Source organism: Vidua chalybeata, chromosome 9 (assembly GCF_026979565.1).
Source record: "Vidua chalybeata isolate OUT-0048 chromosome 9, bVidCha1 merged haplotype, whole genome shotgun sequence".
Taxonomy (NCBI): domain Eukaryota; kingdom Metazoa; phylum Chordata; class Aves; order Passeriformes; family Viduidae; genus Vidua; species Vidua chalybeata.
The window spans coordinates 1424077-1443824 of NC_071538.1; the positions used below are offsets into that span (position 1 = coordinate 1424077).

The window sequence follows — 19748 nt, forward strand, 5'->3', positions numbered from 1 at the left end:
AATCCCATCCCAGGTGTGGAGGTCACTGGTCGCAGGCTTTCTAATTTTCTTGCAGCAAGTGATACCCTCTGCAAGAGCTTTTCCCCAGGCAGCCTTAAAATTCTCACCACTATCTGCTTCAAGCACTGTTCCTGAGTAGAACTTCTGTGAGGCTCTGATGAAATGAGGAATGATCAAACAGGATGGCCCGTGGGGTGGATGGGGTGTCAGGAGGGGACATTGCTGGGACAGGTTACAAATGAAGCTGGAGAGCCCCGTGGCAGTGAGGGCTCAGTGCACAGAGCAGCTGCTCCTCCTGGTACTCGGCACAGAGCACTCAGCTCCATCTGACCAACATTCCTGGAACCAGGCTCAGCCAGGGGGACCTGGCGTGGGACACTGCTGTTCCCTCAGGGAGAGTCACAGACTGCCTCAGCCACTGCCATTAAAGACCAATAAAGAAATCTGCAAATGTTACAGGATACAGAAGGGATGTTCCTGCTGTGCTCATCCCACCTTTCGCTCCCTCCTTTCCCAAAACCTGAGGACCCACTTAGCCACTGTGGTGTTCCCACAGGAAACTGTTGTGTTCTCTGTGCCCTACAGACCATCTCCAAGCACTGATTGCAGCTACTTGGCTCATTCTGATCTGCAGGAGGAAATGAGTAATCAGGACATCTGCACATTTGTACACAATCTTTAGGGGGAAATCCCTTTCAGGCATATTTTAACTCCAGCTCCTGCTTTGAAGGACTGAGTCTGGCCTTCTGCACAGCTCTGGAACTCCTCTGAACGTGCTTTCCTCAGCAATGAAGTGAACCCCAGGTACTGCTTGTAAAACATTCATCCATTTCCCAGCAAAATATCTCTGCAGCACTCCAAGCCCCTTGCAGGGGAACAGGCTGAATGCTTCCCAGCGGGTTCCACCTCCCCTTTAATGACATCTCCAGTGATCTCAGCACAACAGCACCTCCAATAAATCCTCCCTGCAGTCCCCACCAAGGCAGTGTGGAATGCTGAGATGATGGTGCAAGAGACAGAAGACACCACTCATACACATCCAGAAAGTAATAATAAAAGCCCATCAAGAATGACAGTTTATTTCAGGTCCAGAAATGCAGCATAACATTTTTACAGCAGGTGTATGTGATGCTCAGCGATGACCACGGTTTTGGGAATCCACTCGCTGTGCTCAGATTACAAAACCAAAGGCAGATGTTTTGGCTCACATGAAGTAGGGCGTTAACATACAGAGCAAAAAAAAAAACAAAACAAAACAAAAAATCAGAAAGAAATTAAGCGTTTGCTTCTTACAAAAAAGAAGTCATGGTTTAGCCTGTCCTGGAAAAGTAAAGAGACAGCAGTAAAGCAAACGGCCGGCAAGGCGGGACAAATCATAGATCAAGCAAGAGTGGAGGGCTGTCTGGACGGGAGGAGCCGTCGGCATCAGCTCGCCTGCAGACAAAGCAAGAGGAAAGACAGGCAGAGTAACATTCATTTACACAAGGGAGCTGTTCTGCACCAGCCTGGGAGCAGGGGCAGTGCCTCAGCAGGAGGAGCTGTGCCAGGAGGGCACCAGGAGGCTCCCTGGTGGCACAGGGACAAAGCAGGTCTGCTCTCAATTCAGGAGGTTTGGACTATTTTAAGACAGAAGGACAGAACTAGTCAGGAATCTCAATATGCTGTACACATCATGGTTAGTGGAGGTGTCTGGAACAGAGAGGATCATATTTTCTATGTTATACTTGAACACGAAATGCCATAACCTATAATGTATCTTCTTTAATATAATAAATAATCTACTTTTAGGAGGCTTACTCAGAAAGTGCAACAAGATCAGCAATAAAATAAACACACATTAACTATGTACATAAGCCTTTCTGTTGAACATACAATCTTTTTAACCCTAGCACAAGATCCCTTGAGATCCCAGGCCGAGAGCTGTTCGTGGCACAAGCTCTTCAACTGTTGGTCAGCCACAGCAGGGTGAGGTGGAAATGTTCTCTGGGCACAGATCCAGGCTCAGCCTAAATGCAGTATTAGATGAGCATCCTCCTGAAACTTAGCAACTACACCAACTCCTGAAACTTAGCAACTACACCACGCAGATCTTTGTGCACCTCAGGTAAGATCAGACACTCCGGTGTTGCTTCATCATTGCTCCACTATGCCCTGGCAACCAGAGCTGTGCCAGAGGGAAGCAGGGAAAGGCAGAGCGAGCTGCGCTTCTCAGACATGGAGCTCAGACCTAGCTCATCCCACCTAAGTGGCTCTGCAGAGGTGCTCAGTCCCTCTGGCACATCCACAGGGTGCTTGTCCTGCTTTCCTCTGGGCATGGGGTGAGTTGCTGCCGAGGCTGCTCCTCCAAGAACAAGGGACAGGATGGATGGGACTCGCCAGCATCAGGAGTAAGTGGGACAAACAAACAAACCCATTCCAGGCACTCTACAGCAGAAGGAAGTGGGCCAAGGCTGGAGGACAGTACTTACTCACTTGGATGTGGCAATTTCTTGGGAAAGCATTCAAGTGTTTTTCCTAGAAACAAGTCTACGTGGTTTATTCTCACAAGCGCATACGCAAGAATAGGTGAAATCATCAAACCCTGGATTCGTGCTCACAGTTATTTATTAACCTGCACACCTAAAAGTGTTGCATTTAGGGCACAGGGCCAGATTTAGATGAGATCTGAATGAGGATGCAGAGGAAGGAGGGCTGTGAAGCTGTGTCCTGCACCCTCAGCATCAAGCACAGAACCAGATGGTGCTGATGCCTCACTGCCTCCTCCTCCTCTTTTGGGTAAATCCGCCCCTGAGAGCTTTATTTACAATTCAGGATTACTGCTGAGAAATAGTTTCTTGGGGCAGAGTAAAGGACAGTGCTCAGTTGTGCCACCTACTTCCTTATGCTTGGGAGAAACAGTCATTAAAGTAAATTAGGGAGTCTCAAGTAGAGAGCATTTCAAAGCACTTTTTTAGGCCAGGAGCTGGGCCATGTAATTGAGGCTCCTGACTTTCCAGCATTGCCCTCGTGTCCCATGCAGCCACAGTGGCCTGAATCACCTCCTGGAGGTGATGCTCTGAACAAAGAGCCACTGAACAAAGAACAACTAAGCTGAATCCTTGGGGCATGGTGGGATAAACCCAGACCGTGGCCTTGCAGTATCCTAGAATGGGTTGGGTTGGAAGGGACCTTGGAGCTCATCTTGTTCCAAGCCCCCTGTCACGAGCAGGGACACCTTCCACTAGACCAGGCTGCTGAAAGACCCATCCATCCTGGTAGGAGGATCACCAAGTATCAGAATTTGATATTCTGGTATCAGAAGTGATATCAGTGATCTCTGTGACTCAGGCATTAAACCTGGCAGCTGCCAGTCAGTAACAGAGTTCTGATAAACTCTTTGGATATAGAGGAGTGCTGGCAAGGCAACAATATGGGCTACTGTGGCTATTTACAAAAATATATCCAACAGATGCAGCACAGGTTACAGCAGAGAGCACTAAGCAGTGGAAAGCTGTGTAGAAGACAAGAAGAATCATCAAAATATGTTTTCTTTTTTTGTAGTAAAAATTAGTATGACTGTGGCTGTGTTTTCAACCTTTTCTTTTCCTTGATTCTGTGCACTTGGCATTGGAGATGTGGACCTGTTCCCCAAACAAACACCAGCAGTCTGCTGAGATCACCAGGATGCCAGTGCTCTGACAAACTCCATCTTCACCGTGCATCACATGTGACCTCCAGACTCCCCAGGTGTGTGTCACAAGTATGGGGTTGACAGGAAATTACAGTTAAGCTAACACACAAATCATGATGCTTTCCCAAGCTCGTCTCTCTTCTGCAGGCTGAAACATGATTTGTTGCACTGGTGAGCACACCTAATCAGCAGCCTGGGAATTAACAGGCTAAATCCCCATTTGTTGTGGCTCTTTGATTGGATTCTTCCTAACCATGGGGCTACAGCATACTGGAGCCCTACAAGCAGTCTCAATAAATACATTTATTAGACTGATTGTACTGGGGGCCTTTGAAACCACCAATTGCTTTGCCTAGGGATCTGTAACTATAACTGTAATAGCAGCAATTCATATTTTCTGAAGTAACAAGGCCAAATTCCTCTCTAGTTTCATTCTCTTAACTAAGTTCTAAGCTTTAAGGGTGACACTGACCCTAAGTGTTTAAAGTGAAGTAATGCAGTTAAGACAAAAGGTTTTTATAATGCATTAATTTATAACGTGCAAAACAGAGGCAGAGAGCACTTGCTCTGCAAGTGAGCAGCTGCTAAAATAATCCAGAATGCACAGCTGAACACTTCCCAGAACTCAGCTGGATAAAGTAACAGTATACCAAGGTGTGTGCAAGAACCATGTAATGCAAAAAGAAAATCTTTACACAAGGGGCACAGGGAAACTTTATTGACTGGCATGTGAAAATACCACGAATATCTCACATCCGAACCCGGCCCTCGGGAAGCTCAGCTGCCAGTCCAGGCTGGAGCTCCCACGGTGGGCACGGGAGGGGGACCACGCCCAGCTGTGCATGTGTCTGTGTCTCCGTGTCCTTCTGGGTCACAAAGGGACCAAAAGCAGTGCTCAGTTCCCTGGATCCTGCACTCAGCACATTTCCATGCAGTCACTCCCCTGAGCGCTTCCCAGGAGCGCAGTGGGTGCAGGAGTGTGAGCAGGGACGGAGGGAGCTGCCACACGCTGCTCTGTCACACCCCAAACCACCCTGTCCCATCCTGACTCCATGCTGAGCCCTGGGAGCTGGGGCACCCCAGGCTGCTCCTCACCAACCCAACCAACCTGGCATGGCAGCTGCCAGGATGGAAATAAAGCAAAACATGCCTTGTCCCACACACCCCCTGCTCATTTAACAACATTCCTTAAAACTAAATTTCAGATAAGGACAATTGATAGGAGAAGCAAGCCTCTTGCAAGAGAGACCTGGAAGTGTGGGGCCTTCAGAAGAGCTTGGTAAGAAACCACATGACTTTCTTTGCCCAGTTTAGCCATTACAAGAGAAAACAGAAAACCTGGAAGGTACAAATAAAAGCAAGATTCCTTTCAGGTAAGAGGGGAAAAAAAGCAGTAGATCAAATCAACACATGCACAAAGACACACAGAGTCAAGCCCTCCACTTGCTGTAGAGGACTGTGAGCACAGTTGTGGAGATATGTCAGTAAGTTAGCTAACATCAGTTATTGCAGAAGGAAAAGTCAAGGCAGCACAGACCTTCCCCAAACACTGAAGACCTCATGAACAATGTAGAATGGACAGAGAATATCAGTAAAATTGGTTACTTGCCTAGAGATGTCCATACATGCGACTATACACTGGTTATTGTGACAGTTACCAAGCAATTTGTTTCCACATATTTGGTTAACAACGAGTGACATGCCAGAAACTCCTTTTAGTCTAACAGGGAGGAGTCTAACGGACGGATTACAGTGGGCCGAGTAGGTGAAGGGGGCGGTCTTCGACTGGAGAGAGAGAGAGAGAAGAAACAATGAGCACAAACAGTGAGCACAAACGCGGCACCTCAGGCTGCTGTGACATGGACATGCACGTGCTCGCACACACAGCAATCCTACTGCCACGTACGCTGAAGCGAGACACCCCTGAGCACCCACACGAAGGAAGGAGGAAATGGCTTTGCCATTTCTGCCATGCTTTACCCTCTCACCCATCACTGTGCACAGCCTGGGGATTCTCCACTGCCTTCTGGAGCCACGCAAACCAGCAGGGGAGGGTCGATATTCCCTGGTTTTAGGGGTCAGTCCCAGCCTGGACAGTCACAGAGCAGACTTAGAGGCACATTTCAGAGCAGGCAACAGGACGGGGGAAAACAGCCTGCAGCAACTTCAGGTCCGCTTTGCAGGAGCAGGAAAACCTGCAGCTTCTTGCATACCTGGGCAAACTGTAGCCCTATCAATGTGTCTGAATCTGAGGCACATTTTGAGGCTTTATATCAATGTCCAGTTTTGAAAATGCCAGTCGTGGCCAGGGCTGCTGGATTCATTAATTTACCACAAATGCATTTTTCTATCAACTTCAGGAAGTGCTATGGAGTCACTGATTTTTTTGGGAAGACTTAGGTGCCTTCATTCAATTTTCCTGTGTACTGCAAACCCCTGCATTTTAATTTGGACTGTGCCATCCTCTGATAAGAGACCCCAGAGCAAGAGTTAGCAGCAGTGTGATCTCCATGCACATTCTACCTGCAGACCAGGCTGGCACTTATCCCTCCCTTCCTCCCTTCCTCCCTTCACCAAGGATAACACCCAGCTCTGCTGGGGCTGTAGACAGAGTCCCTCTGGGAGCTGTGTAACACTTTACCTTTTTGTGTGCAGGAAGGTCCACCTCAGGGCTGTGTGGAGGTAATTCCATCAGCTTAGTTACAAGGAGTCTTTTGTTGATGCTCCATTCCACCTATGCCCATGCAGAGTCTGAGCTGACAATTGCCTGCACCTGCTTGCACAGTCCTGCCTGGCACTGCTGTGTGCTGGATAAACAACCTGAGAGACTGTTCCTGCTCCCTTAGCCAGCTGTCCAGCAGCCTCCAGCAGTGCTCTGTTGCTGCATTTATCCCAATGCATGTCCTAGATGGTGTTTTTGCTCCCTTTAGCAGGAAGCACCAGGGACTCTCCCTCTGTTCCTTTACCCAGCCCAGATCTCCAGGAGAGCTCATGGCTGCACCCAGGCTCTGAGCAAGGCAGGAGCTGAGGCTGGTTCCCATCAGCTCCAGCAGAGCTCATTAATAATCTTTTAATAATAATAATAATAATAATAATAAATTAATAATTTGCCCCAACAAATGTGCAGCCCTTCCTAACCCAACCTCCACCTGTGCAAGTAGGGACAGTTGTGGCTCTGAAGAAGATTAGGAAGGAAATGTGTCTCATTCTGCTAAAGTTAACTGAAGATGAAAAGAATGTAACAATGTGTTAATCTTCTTTGAACTGGAACAAAATATGTGAGACAAATTTACACTTGACAAAAAAAATCTCATTTGGCTCAAAGTGCATCTTGTGCGACAATATTCTCTTTTGGTGAAGAAACGAGAATTTTAATCCCTACCATGCAACAAATAGAAAATATGCCAACTAAAGCATTCAAGTAAATCAACAAACTAAAAAAAAATAGGCAAAATATAATTTCTTCATGGTGTATTTTTCTTACAGGAAAAATGTTACTGTGTTAACTATTGTTTCTTGTGTTGCTCCAGTGTAGGTCTCCTGGACCCATTTCCAAAATTTGTAGTTCCATAACGAACCACTTCTAAGGCTCTGCATTTCTGCTGGGTTGCATTAAATTATTCCTTTGTTGAAATGCCTCACATTGCATTGTTTAGAGCTTACTGAAAACATCGTATCATATGTATGCAATTGACAAACAAGGGAAAATGCATACAGCTGTCTTCATATCAAATTTAAAGGCCCAAACATGCATTTTAATACCAGGTTAAATGCAGTCCACTGGATTCAAATAATGCAATTTAGCCAAATTGCTATTTAACACAGCAGGATCAGAAACTGGAGAGCACAGTGGGAGGATTTCCTGGATATAATCAGTCAAACCAAACCTGAACCACAATCAAGCCCGTTTCCCCCTTGAACCAGCGCTGCTCCTGCACACTGACCGCTGTTCTGAATCTCCGCTCAAGCCCAGCGCAGACCTGGAGAGAAGAACTCCCCATTAGCTGTTTCCCACTGCAGAGTGCCAAGCACTTCAGGGGAAGCTGATTCCCCCAAGGGGACGCTCTGATGGAGCTGCTGCCGAGCCACCCACCCTTCTGTCCCCGTGGCACTGCCTACACACGGGTGTGCTCAGCGCGGGGAGCCTCCAGCCGTGCCCGGGCCCGCCTGTGGATGCTCCCACGTGTGTCTGGGATGCTGGGACACAAACACCCGTGTGTCCTCCCAGCGGGCATGGCAGCACATCCCAGAGGAGCAGGGACAGCCCTCCTCAGCTCCAGCCCCTCAAGGGTGCTGCCTGTCTCCCATGCACTCCCAGCTCCTCAACCCTCCACAGCACGGCCGGGGCAGCAGCACCTCCACCTGCAGAGCCTCCCAGAGGAGTGGCAATGGTTGGGAAAGGCAGCGCTGGGGAAAAGAGCTGCGGCAGCAGCAGCAGCATTTCCCTGCAGCCTGCCGCTGACAGTCTCCTGGGAGATCGGCAGTTCCCGGTGCCAGCAGTGGAGGAAGGGGGACCGTGCTCCCGAGGCCCTGGGCAGAGCACAGGGGCTCAGCTTGGGGAACAGACCTCCCCTCCCTTTGCCACTGGCACTCAGCACCAGCTGGCACGAGCTGGAGCTCAAGTGCAAGTGAAGGAAAGAACAAGCCCTGAAGTTGCCTGTCCTAGACTTCCCTGTCAAGGTGACAAATCATTCTGTGACCATTTCTACACTGGAAGTACCATTCAGACCTTTTCTCATCCCCTTACAGGAATCTCAACCCCGAAACCAAGAGGCGAGGCCAAGCCCCGTGTCTCTTGTCTCTCCCCGGCTCCTTCACAGCCGGCGGTGCAGGAGCCTGGGCCACCTTGAGATAACAAAGCCAGCAACCGGCTCCGGGGCAGCTGCACCAAGCACGGCTCTGAGAAAGCCGAGCGTGGCTTCGGCACCATCGCTGCCCGGGCCAAGGCTCCGCACGGAGCCGCCGCAACGCCGAGGAGCGGGGCCCGCGGAGCGCCAGGGGGAGCTGCAGCCTGCCCGCGGCCCGCCCGGGGGAAACCGGGCAAAAACAGCCTCCCCCGCAGCCCTGTCCGCGCTAGCTGCCATCCCAGTGAGTAAATATGTGACTAAGCCCAGGTCAATGTTTAGTCTGAGGCCAGCGGATGATAGCGGCGCAGACGGGTCTCTCTCTCCCCGTTATCGCAGCCGGGCAGCGCCCGGCGAGCGGAGCCCGAGGGGCGCTCCGGCCCCGGCGAAAGCTCCGCAGGGAAACGGCGCTGCTGCGGGAAACCCTTCTGGCTATTGTCGCCAACATTTCAGCTGCATTTTCGGGCCGTGTCCCGCTGCCTGGCCCGTTTAACTCACTCTCTTGTCTTTGGGGTTATTGTTATTTGTTTTGCTGCCTTTTTTTTTTTTTTTAAACTGTTTGTAAAAGTTAGTGCTAAAGGGGCAAGAGATCATAGGTTCCCCCGGGGTTGAGTAAACGAGTCTGCAAAAAGAATCAGTTCTTCTAACTAGCACACATTAAGCAGACATAAAGAATTTACCAATGAAAATTGTGGACTAAGTATGTATTTAATAACTCCCTGATGTTGCTGCAGAGACTTCTCCTTTGAAGAGCTCAGTGGGGTTTTGAACGGAGGGGAGCTCTTACCCACGTGCAAAAACTTTTTAAAAAAGAAAAAGTTTTTACATTTATTTTTAACCTTAGCAGCACCCCCCCCCCCCCATTTCCAGTTTTAAAAGAACTCCTAAAAGCTTTAGCTAGGCAAATGCCGAGTGAAAGAAACTAAATAAAGCAAGTCTAGACTTAAAATTAGATCAGAAACATATGGGAGTTCTTCAACCCTTTGCCTTTTGAGAAGTCCTATCGCTCCCCACACAGAGTGCACAAAATGTGCTTTCAGTAAAGCATGGCTGTAATTACCATGGGAGGCCCCGCTCGAAGATGGCTTCTCACAGCACAGCCAGAGGACTTCGAAATAAAAGGCTTTCATTTCCACTTATATTTGACGTTCTTGCTCGCTTGTGACCACCAGAGAACACTTGTGGAAGGCATGCACAGAACTCTATTTTACGATACATCCTATAGATCTGAAGCTGTGAACAGAAGCCCATTATTCTCTCCCTTTTCCATCATCTTGGTTTCCCTATAACCCAGCCCTCTCGGAGTACCCCGATACGTGACACTGTCTTTGTAGAATTTAACAAGAAAATACTTCAAATCTCTAGGCAGCTTTAAGACTGACTGCAGGCAAATTTGTTTTAGGTGACAGAACAAACCTGGAATGTGAGGCGTATGGTAAGAGTGCAGTGCCTTACTGCAGGTGAGGAATAAATCTGGTTTCCTGTTTGGGTGATTATTTAGAGAACTAAGCAGCTTGGTCCTGAGAAAGTTACAATGCTTTGACTGATTTTATTTTTGTACTGTTTCTCTGGCTTTCGCTGTTTCAGTAAGATCCTGAGAGACCCACACCCTCTATTCTTACTGGTTCTTGTATCAACCTAACTTTTATATGGCATCACTCGACCTCCATCAGCCTCAGGATTCGGAGGACAATCCAAACCAGAAATGAAAGTATTGTACTCATCATGCTTGAAAAACAGAGGCAAGACACGGTTTACAGACCTAATTAGTCTTCAGTCTGTGCAGGCTTAAGCTCTGTCCTACAGCAGATGCAGCACGGCTGCTGCAGAGTCTCCCGAACATCAACTCAGGAGTGGAAGTGGGAAAGCCAGGGGGAAGAAAGGCATTTGATCCTGGTGACACAGGTTATAACAAAGCAGGAAGAGCAGAAAAAGGATGATGACATCAGGAGGAGTAAAGCAGGAATCACAGACAGGGATCAGGAGGAGATGGTGATTGCGGGGCAAATGAGAAACTGCACTGAGTGGTGATGAAGGGTGAAAGGAGCTGGGGAATATCTGCCTGAGATGGTCCCTTAGCCCACTGTAATGGTCCAGGAGAGTGAGATTTGCTCAGATTTGTTTCTGCACTGGAAAATGTCATTTTGTAATATCTGTAAGTAAGTGTTGCCCACAGGATCACTATGGTCAGGCAAGTCAGGAAGGGAAGCCCTCAGGCACAGAGCACAGCTTTTGAGGGTGGCTGCTAGTTCTTAAGCAGTTCTCCAGCTGAACTCAGGCTCTCCAAAGCACAGAGGGCGTGCTCAGACTGTACTGCCAGGGACTGTCTCAGCTGTCCCTACAGCTGAACCCCAAAACTGCAAATGACCCCCCTGCACAGCGCTCTCTCAGTAGAAGAATTTTTTTGTTCAGTATAAGCAAGCTAAGGTTATTAGAGTATGCTGTTTTATCAGATAGCTATTTCTTTTAAGTGAAAGTAACAAAAAAAAAAAAAAAAAAAAAAGAGTGAATGGGAAGAATGTGTCCTTCACTGGCCACCACTACACTGCAGCAGTATAAATCTCCATGAATTCAAAGGCTTACACTGTTTGAAAGCACTAGGGTTAGTGAGGTTCCACTGTGTGTGATTTAACTTAATACAGATACTCCTTTCAGAGGCAATGTGGTCCAAAATATGATGTTCCAGCAGAATAATTTATTATCTACAACTTAAGCTATGTTTTCTATATGCCCATAATAAATCAATGTCCATCACACACACATACAAATATATTGTATGTTTATGTGAACACTGCATTTTCAAATTAGTCATTTCAGGGAATTAATGTGTCATATGAAAAGCTCAGCTTGAATAAACACAAAATTAATTCAACGGAGTGACCGAGACAGACTATTATTCCTAAGAAACTGTGTGTTCTTGTTTGCCCTTCAGCAGGGAACATGTCAAGTAAGCAAGTGTGCAGTGCATCTGTGGAATACTGTCCCAACTTTTTAGAAACTCTAGGTTAGGATGGTCTAGAGGGTCACAACTGGCCTTGAAGAAGAAGAAGTTAGAAGTGCTGAGTGAGAACGTTCAGAATGCTGTTCTGTGCATGGAAGATGACAACAGAAAGGCCACAAAATCAGCAGGAAGAACATCTGATCTTTTCACAGCAGCTCAGGACCTCTCTGTGTGTAGTTGCGCTGTTTGCCATCAGTGTGAATCATGTACCCCACTTTTGAACACATCTCTGTTCTTCCTTCCTACTCAGCTTTGACCTTCCCCTGCCTTGTTGCCTCTCTCCTCTTTACTTACCTTGGTGCAAGAGGGGAGCAAATGTCCTGGTTGTCACCTCCAGCTGGAGTTGCTCCTCTTCTTGTCCCTGATGCCAGCTAATGGGATTAGCACTGTTGTTAAGGGACTCATGGAGTGCCCTGGCTCACGGGGGACAGGAGAGTTTCAAGACAGCCTTTCAAGATGCCTGCAGGTGCAGGAAGTTCAAATCATGCCTGTTTATCTCTGTTTACTCTCAGATGTTTTCTCTTGTAGCATAAGGCAGCCTAGAAATGCACTGCTATTCGCCCACTCTTTCAGACAAGGCAGGAATTCCCTGCTCAACACCAGCACTCTAATCCTGCAATGTCTTCATGGCAAATGGTATTAAACCATTTCTTGGGACAAAACACATCTTCAGGTTCCTGTGTTTCTGTCAAACAACTGCTTTGCTTGACTCTACTTTTTTTCTTCAAGTAGAGAGATGTTAAAAAATAAAACAATTTCCTTCTACTAACAGTATCTTGAGAGAGAAAATGCTAAGGCAGAAAAAAAAGAACCAAAACCAAACCAAACTCAAATTTTTGCTGAAATTCATTCAGTGCATCAGCTGACACTCCTACTATGTTTCAGGACTGCACTTGCAGCATCATCTTTATTCCAAAATCACTTATTTTGATGCTTTTCAGGTTCCTTGTTTTCTGTTTTCCCCCTCTTGCATCTCTTTTACTTACCCTTCCCCATCACATAGCTCTGGTCTACACTAAGAGTAATGAAAAGCCATTTCATGGCTCTTTGCTGAACTTTTAAAGTGACTTGCAACAGTCCCAGTTGAATATCACTTTGTTTTAAAACAATTTTTTTGTTGAATAAAGCAGGGCAAGTAGCTCAGGAACAATACTCAAGGTGATTACAGCTACCTGAGATGCAGCAGACAGATCAAACCTCAACCCTATGCAGAGCAAGCAATCCCTCAGAGACTTTTGTTAACTGCCACAGTGAACTGCCCATCATAAAATTCCTGGGCCACTGAAGATATGGACAGCCTGTCTCTGGCTGATGGAGGGAGATGCTGAGAGAAGTTAAGAGTCAGTGGCAGCAGACATGGTAGCCAGGCTGTAATGTCTGCCATCCCATGAACTTGGTTTTCCTTGAGCTTCAGGACAGTCATCTGGGGGAGAGGAATATAAAGGAAGGTAGTAATAAAATCCTACTGCCAGTCTAAAAGAGGGCCATCCTTTTAGGAGCAGCAATCACTGAAGCTCCTGGAAAAGAAGTGAAGACTCTTCTGTATCTCTCATGGCATTACAGCTCAGGCAGCTGAAGAATCAGTTCTGTGCAAATGCCACTCCAAATTTCTCATAAGATCAGTACTACAGAATTACAATGAAACTGCCAGACTTGCTGTATTGTGAATTTTACATGTTTTTACAACCTGCTGGGACCTGCTTTCTGTCCAAGCCCTCCAATACTTATCCTCATGCAGAATGCTCCTTCTTTCAGTGCTTCTGTTGTCCCTCTTCATTGCAGGGGGGTTGGACTAGATAACCTTTAAAGGTCCCTTTCAAACCAAAGGATTCAGTGATTCTACTCTTTGATTCCATCCCATGACCAAAGTTGCAAGATGAGCCCAGGTTTGCACCTGGCAGTGTGACTGCCCCAAGCAGAGGAGCTCGTGTTTCTCATGGGTGTCACAGCCACTGCCACCAGGCTGCTGTTAAGAAAGGTTGTCAAATACTGCATTCTATGGCTTGAAAACTGTCTCAAAAACTCTTAAAGACAGAAATGCAAGGTGACAGCTTTACAAAGGTGGTAGGGAAGGGCTATGTTGGAAAGAAACCAAGACAAGATGTGAGAAGGAAAGGAAGGAATACATGGGGAAGGGAGACAAATGTATCAGGCAGGAAACCAAGTGAAAGGAGGAGGTGAAAGAGGAAGCAAACAGGATGGTCAAGAAAGGGACGCAGAGGAAAGGCTGAGAAAAAAAAAGGAAAATAGTGAAAAAGGACCCAGTGGAGGAGGGGAAAATGCAGAGCTTCTTTCTAAGAGATAAGAGAAAATAAATGGAGTCTGCTGCTGCTCGAAGCAGCCGGCAGCAGAAGTAACATATTACTGGGCGTGCATTTCAACAAGAAATGTACATTAGACTGGTAACAAATTATACAGGGCTGTCCTCCCTCTGGGCAGAAATCTCAGAAATAATAACTGATATTCTCCTAAGTCTTGTGATTTCAGGGTCCTCAGGCAGGCAGAGTTGGAAACATACTGACTACAGAAGGGCAGTGTCCCCCCTGGGAGGGGCTCTGGCTTTGCCCACGTAGCTGTATATTCTTTTGATCACAGGCATGAGATGCAGAATTAAATTAAATTATTCTTTGGCTTTCTCTCCTCCGGAGGTTCAGCAGGAATTTGAATTCCGTCCATGTAACACTTTTGTCTCTTTGCTTGCATGAAACAATCCTAATTGCAGACTATACTTTTTGAATATAACTTCTGCCAAAGATCCATTCAAAGAGGACAGAGAGCTGTGCTCTCCTACTTGGGTGTTCAGATTAAGATCATGCAAGTCAGCGTGCAAACACTCTAAGGTGGGCTCTCACTCATCCTGCCAGAAGAATTTGGTGCAATGACTATTTGATTACAATTTATATTCCATTAAAAATACAGTAGTAAGCTTTTAAGGCTGCACGGCCAAACTTTCAGGAGAAAGAAGATTCCCAGGCTCAGGCAGGATAACCCTTCTGGCCTTATATGCCTATGCACTATGACAGATTTTATTCAGAGGATCATGTGCAATTTTTCTTGCATTGAATCTCCTTATCATTCAATGCACAGGGTTAGACACTTCATTAAATCTTTTCAAAGAACTCTAATCCATAAAAATCCATCAGAGAAAACTTCATGAATGGTTGATATTTGGCAATCAAAGAGTTGAGTGGGAGCCTGTGGGCTGGGAAACATCAGGCAGTAATGCTTTCTGCTCTGCTCCTGACTTTGTCTGAAAATTTCTAACTGCAATTACTGTCAGGTAAAAGTACCTTTTTCTGCCAGTTTGGCACAAATATGCAATGGTGGCTTACAAGGTAGATTAGCTACCAGCACAGCAGGTGATGGAATTAGCCTTGGTGGCATAAAAAAGGGGAGCTGCAGAGCTGCCACCAGCCCTTCCCTGCTGGCTGGCTGTGGGTGGAAGTGAATTGTAGGGACAGCGTGTGAGCAGCACAACGTGAATTTTCTCCCCACGACTTGCCTCACGTGTAAAGACCAGCCCCAGCCCTGGGGAGCAGCCCCAGCCTGCCTGAGGGTGACACACGTGCTCCAGGGTTTCACCTCCTGTGGGGTCACCTTTGTCTCAGTGACAAAGTCAGGAACCATCTCCAGGGCTGTGTTGGGAAAGCCCTGGTGAATCCACAGCAGCACTGCAAAGCAGGACACAGGGGGAAAAGGGCAGCACCCTTCCACCCCCATAAACGCCACGGGCTCTGCTGCCAAGAGAAAAAACATTTCCAATTCAATTGTTTTCCTTGTGGCAAAGCTGAGATTCCCATTCAGGACATTTAAAAGCTAAAAATCAGGCATCCACAGTAGAACTTAAACTGGTCGAGATCAGGCTTTCCACACAGTCAGGCAAACACACATCAGGGTGAGCTGAAGTGCTTCTAGTGCCTGCCTAAAGCCGTCCTACCAAAGCAAGCACACAGCTGCATTTTCTTTCAAAATACTACTGAAGCCTTTTAAGAGAGAGGGGAAATAATCCAGATTCTGGCAATGGGGAATATTTCACAAATCATATATGCTTTGGCATCAAGCCCTTAAAGCCAGGGGCCTTTACTCACAGGCTTTGCTGGGAGAGATCCACCCACCTCAAGTGGGATTAATTAAAAGAGGCATGTATCATGCAAATAGTTTCTGTTTCCTTACAGAAATATTCAGAGCACATAACCCAAACCAGCTTTAGAATCAGAGCGAAGCAGGGAAGAAAATGACTTCCTGCTCTCCTAACTATTTTCCTTTCCCTGTACATTAAGGGAGGAACAGCGAGAAAATGCCAAGAGCTCACCATTTCTGTACAATTCCTTTGAAAAATGCTAATAAAGTAGAAGGAAAAAACCCGTGTTTTCGAAGACAGAGGCTGTATCTCACGGTGAGGTGCCAAATTTTCCACATCAAAGGTGTGCTGATCTGCTCATTGGACAAGGACAGTCCAAGTCTTACCCCTGAAAATCATCTTTTTATCTTAAGGCAGAACAGGATAAAATGGAAACTTTGTATTTCTTCAGTGTGTCAGGATTTTCAGCTCCATGTGACAGGGACGGGGGCTGCAACAGAAAGTTCCTTTGGAAAGTGAGATAAACTTGAAAAATACTACTTTCTTCTCAGGAAGTTAAACTATTTCCCTAGATAAGAGAGATCCCAACACTTCAAGGAATCACTGCAGAAAATGGTGGTGGAAAGTCAGAGCACAGAGCCCCAGTTCAAAAATAAGTCACAGAGAAAGCTCAAGTTTCCGCAAGAACTCTTCCTCAAATTTTTTTTTCCCCCTTTTAATATCTCAGACCCATTTTCTGACTCAATTTCCTATGATCCTGCAAAGGCTGTTATTAAAACCAGACCAAGCGTAGCTGAAATTCCAGGGCTCAAAAGAAACATTTAATAGGCGCAGGAGCTGGCCACACTGTCCCCTCAGGTGATTTCCCCTGCAGCCCCTTCCCTGGGATTTCCTCCCTCGCAGTTTAGTCAGCAGAAGAAACCTGAAGTTTCAGCAGAATGGCAAACCCTTCCTTCATTCTTTAGCAGTTGAGATTTTTTTCTGTTTGAGGCTTTCATAGCTCTAAAAGAGAGAACTAGGATCTAGTCCAGAAGATGTGTATTGCAGATTATTTTTTTTCCACAAAAATGTCAGGCAGTCTCACATTCAATTCTGTATCCAGCTACAGTATTTTAAAATCACTGACCTCCTTTAGCCGCCACTGCTTTTCATGCCACCAGTGGCATTCCCGAACGGAGTGGTTCCCAGGCTGCTTACCCATGTGTCTTTTGCGTGCTAGAAAATTCCTTTCTGGTCTCCATCCCACCTATCACTTTGGCATGAAGAAGATGATCAGCAGACATGCTCTTGGCAAGGCACCCTGGGAAAGCAGCGTCCATGCACAGCCACGGCGGGCGGGGGAAGGAGACGCGCTGGTTTGCGGGGCGGGGGACAGGAGCCATGGTTCTCTCTGGTGGCACAGCTGGCACAACTGCACCTCAGCCCTGCACCCCATTGACTTGGCCTCTGATGGCACACAGGAGGCAGCAGGGCCAGCGCCCTTTGGCTCAGCCCCAGGCTCTCCCAGAGAGGGGCTGGTCCTTGGGTTCTTCCCTTCCAGTGCAAAGTTTGGAAAGGCAATTCCAGGTTTCTCCCCAGCGGTCCCTGCTGCAAGCTACAGGATATCCACTAAGGTGAAAGAGTGTATGATGGCTGGGCATTGATGCAACAATGCCCTTTTCATAGCAAATATATAAAAATACTTCATTCTTTTGATATACCTCATTTATTTATGCTTTCTATTATAAAGGGTAATTATATCGTAAACACTGAGCCTCAAATTTAAGTTACTGACAACTACGACAGATCTCACCTATTTAAAAGAAAATTCTTCTCCAAAGCTTCTCTTCTCAATTACCATTTTTAAAATTGAAAATGTGCGCATTTTATTTTTGTTCCTATTTAGCTGGCTCTTTTTTTCCCCCAAATTGTGAGTACTTTGAATGTAACAGTTAATTTATCAAAAATGGAGAAACCCCTTTGTTCCAACATTGCCTTATCTGCCCACGCCTCTCATAATTTAGAAAGTTAGAAAGAATCAGAGGTTATTTTATATATATATATATAAAAGTGATTATGTGTATTACATCACTGTGAAAATAAACATTAAGGACATTCTATTCATATAACATATAAAAAAGCAGTTAATGCCACAGAAAATTATACGATATGCAAAGCTACTTTAAAAGGTCCTGATAAATGCAAAGCCCTGGGAAGGGAAGGAAAGGAAATAATGCACTGAAGACAATCTTGTTCCTTAACTAATTACTTGGTACCATATGATGTACTCTGTCAGACAACTAGGAACTGTTTTCAACTGGCTGGAAATTACTGGCTTTGCAGGACAAGAATCAGACTCCTACCAATTTGTTCCACGGATTCTACAAGAATTGCTCTTGTTCTCTCCCAGGAGAGCCCCTGCTTCCTCTGGTGAGGGTTCAGAAGGGCAGAAGTGAGGAGCTGCCCGTCTCCTCGTGGGTGTAGGTGACCTCTCTCTCTCTCTGAGGCCTTATGAGGGTACAACACAACCAGAACTGGGGTTCTTAATGTGAGCAAATCAGGGTCTTCCAATTGACTGACGAATTTTTTTGAAATGAAAAAATCTTCCTATCTCTTCAAACAGGATATGTGCTAAAAATTGGTTCCATCAAACACCTGTGACTGTGCAGGGAATGCCCAGTTTTGCTTTCCTACAAGACTTTCTCAGCAGCAGCGCTCGCCTTCCCACCCACGGAGCAGTGCAGAGTCTGTGTGTCATGCCAGAGGGAGAGAACCATGCCACCACCAGGAACACCAAACTTCTTACCTTGGCACGCTGGGAGGAGCCCGGCTGGGCCGAGAGGGAACCTGGGGAGGTCCTCCATGGGCTTCAGCACTGGGAAATGGAGGCAGAGGTCCTGGGCGGAACGGGACTGGGGGAGCCCCCGACTGAGGGCCTGGAGAGGGGATGGCAGGAGCGGGTCCTCGGCCAGATAAAGGTCTGGTTGGGGGATTGTTCAGTGTAGGTCTCCTTGGAGTTGAAGGACTTGGAGGAGGTGATCTGGTGAAATATCAGAGATTTTAAAAGTTTAGTAAGGTGGGGGTGCGGGTTTTGGGTTTTCTTTGATGTATTGTATTTTACTTTAAACAAAAGTTAAGACTTATGACAGATGTTTTTTATTGGCATTTTCCTTTGCTGTCAGTGTCAGAGGACCACATACAATTAAGACTCATGTGTTTCCCACTGACAGCATACAAGCAAAGAGGTGAATAAAATGGATTTTATTATTCAAGTCCTAATAATGTTTTGTTAAGTGGAATTTCTAGGACATGGAGCCTGACATGTTGAATTATTACAACAGCTTGCAAAAGGAGGCCAAGTGGATACACAGCTGAGGTGACAGAAGCAGCTGCTATTTGAAGCATCAGAGAAGCTCTAAGTCCACTGGATGGTCTTTTGCAAGGCAAATATCCTGTCTGGTGCTCACATAAACATACCCACAGAATAGGTGGGTATGTTTATATATATAAACATATTCCCACATTATATATGAGAATATTCCCATATTATATATGGGAAAATGTTTTGATTTGCCTCACAGATGTCATTAAGAGCTGGAGGAGCATCTTCCCAAAAGGATAGGCAGGGAGGGAGCCCCCGATCTTGTTGGAACCCTGGTTACTGAGAATTTTAGACTTTCTGTGCTGACAGGCACTGACCCCCAAGAGAACACTGCATTTGACCTGAGGCCGTAGAGAAAGCTTCCAAAATGGAATGACAGAACTGGGATTATGGGTGTGGAGTTTGAATAGAAGTGTGTAATATCACACAGGAGAAAACTTACAGTTTAAAGTTTTAGAATATAGTAATATATATATAAGACAAGATAGGAGTGTTAAGACAGAAGCTAATCCTTCTTCTTCACCCCCTTCTTCATGAGTTTGAGCAGTATTGTATAATTAAATAACAAAGTCCCCATTGCAAATCACAAGTAATTAGTTATTAAGTTAGAAGTGTCATTTCTTTACTAGCCAGTTTACCCTTTGACAGCCTTGTAGAAAAAGAAATACCCCTCCATTTTTAGTTTGTTAGAGTGAAGCGCTGTAGAACTTGTGGTTTATAAAACTGTAACAGAGATAAAAACTGATAAACATCTGAACAAAAAACACCATCTCACACATTTAATCCCAACC

At 46.2% G+C, this 19748-nt stretch overlaps 1 protein-coding gene across 8 annotated transcripts in view; it reads right to left on the minus strand.

The window, feature by feature from the left end:
• The window catches only part of DNM3 (dynamin 3), a 171836-nt gene that overhangs the window by 446 nt on the left and 151642 nt on the right, over positions 1-19748 (minus strand). For 2 of the 8 annotated variants that reach the window (XM_053949827.1, XM_053949820.1), the window contains 2 exons: positions 18382-18615; positions 1064-5455 (listed from right to left, as the gene is read on the minus strand). In XM_053949827.1, the coding sequence (XP_053805802.1) occupies positions 5386-5455; positions 18382-18615 (304 nt within the window). In that variant the 3' untranslated portion in view covers positions 1064-5385. The other 6 variants (XM_053949822.1, XM_053949819.1, XR_008432222.1 and 3 more) reach the window with 5 other exon arrangements.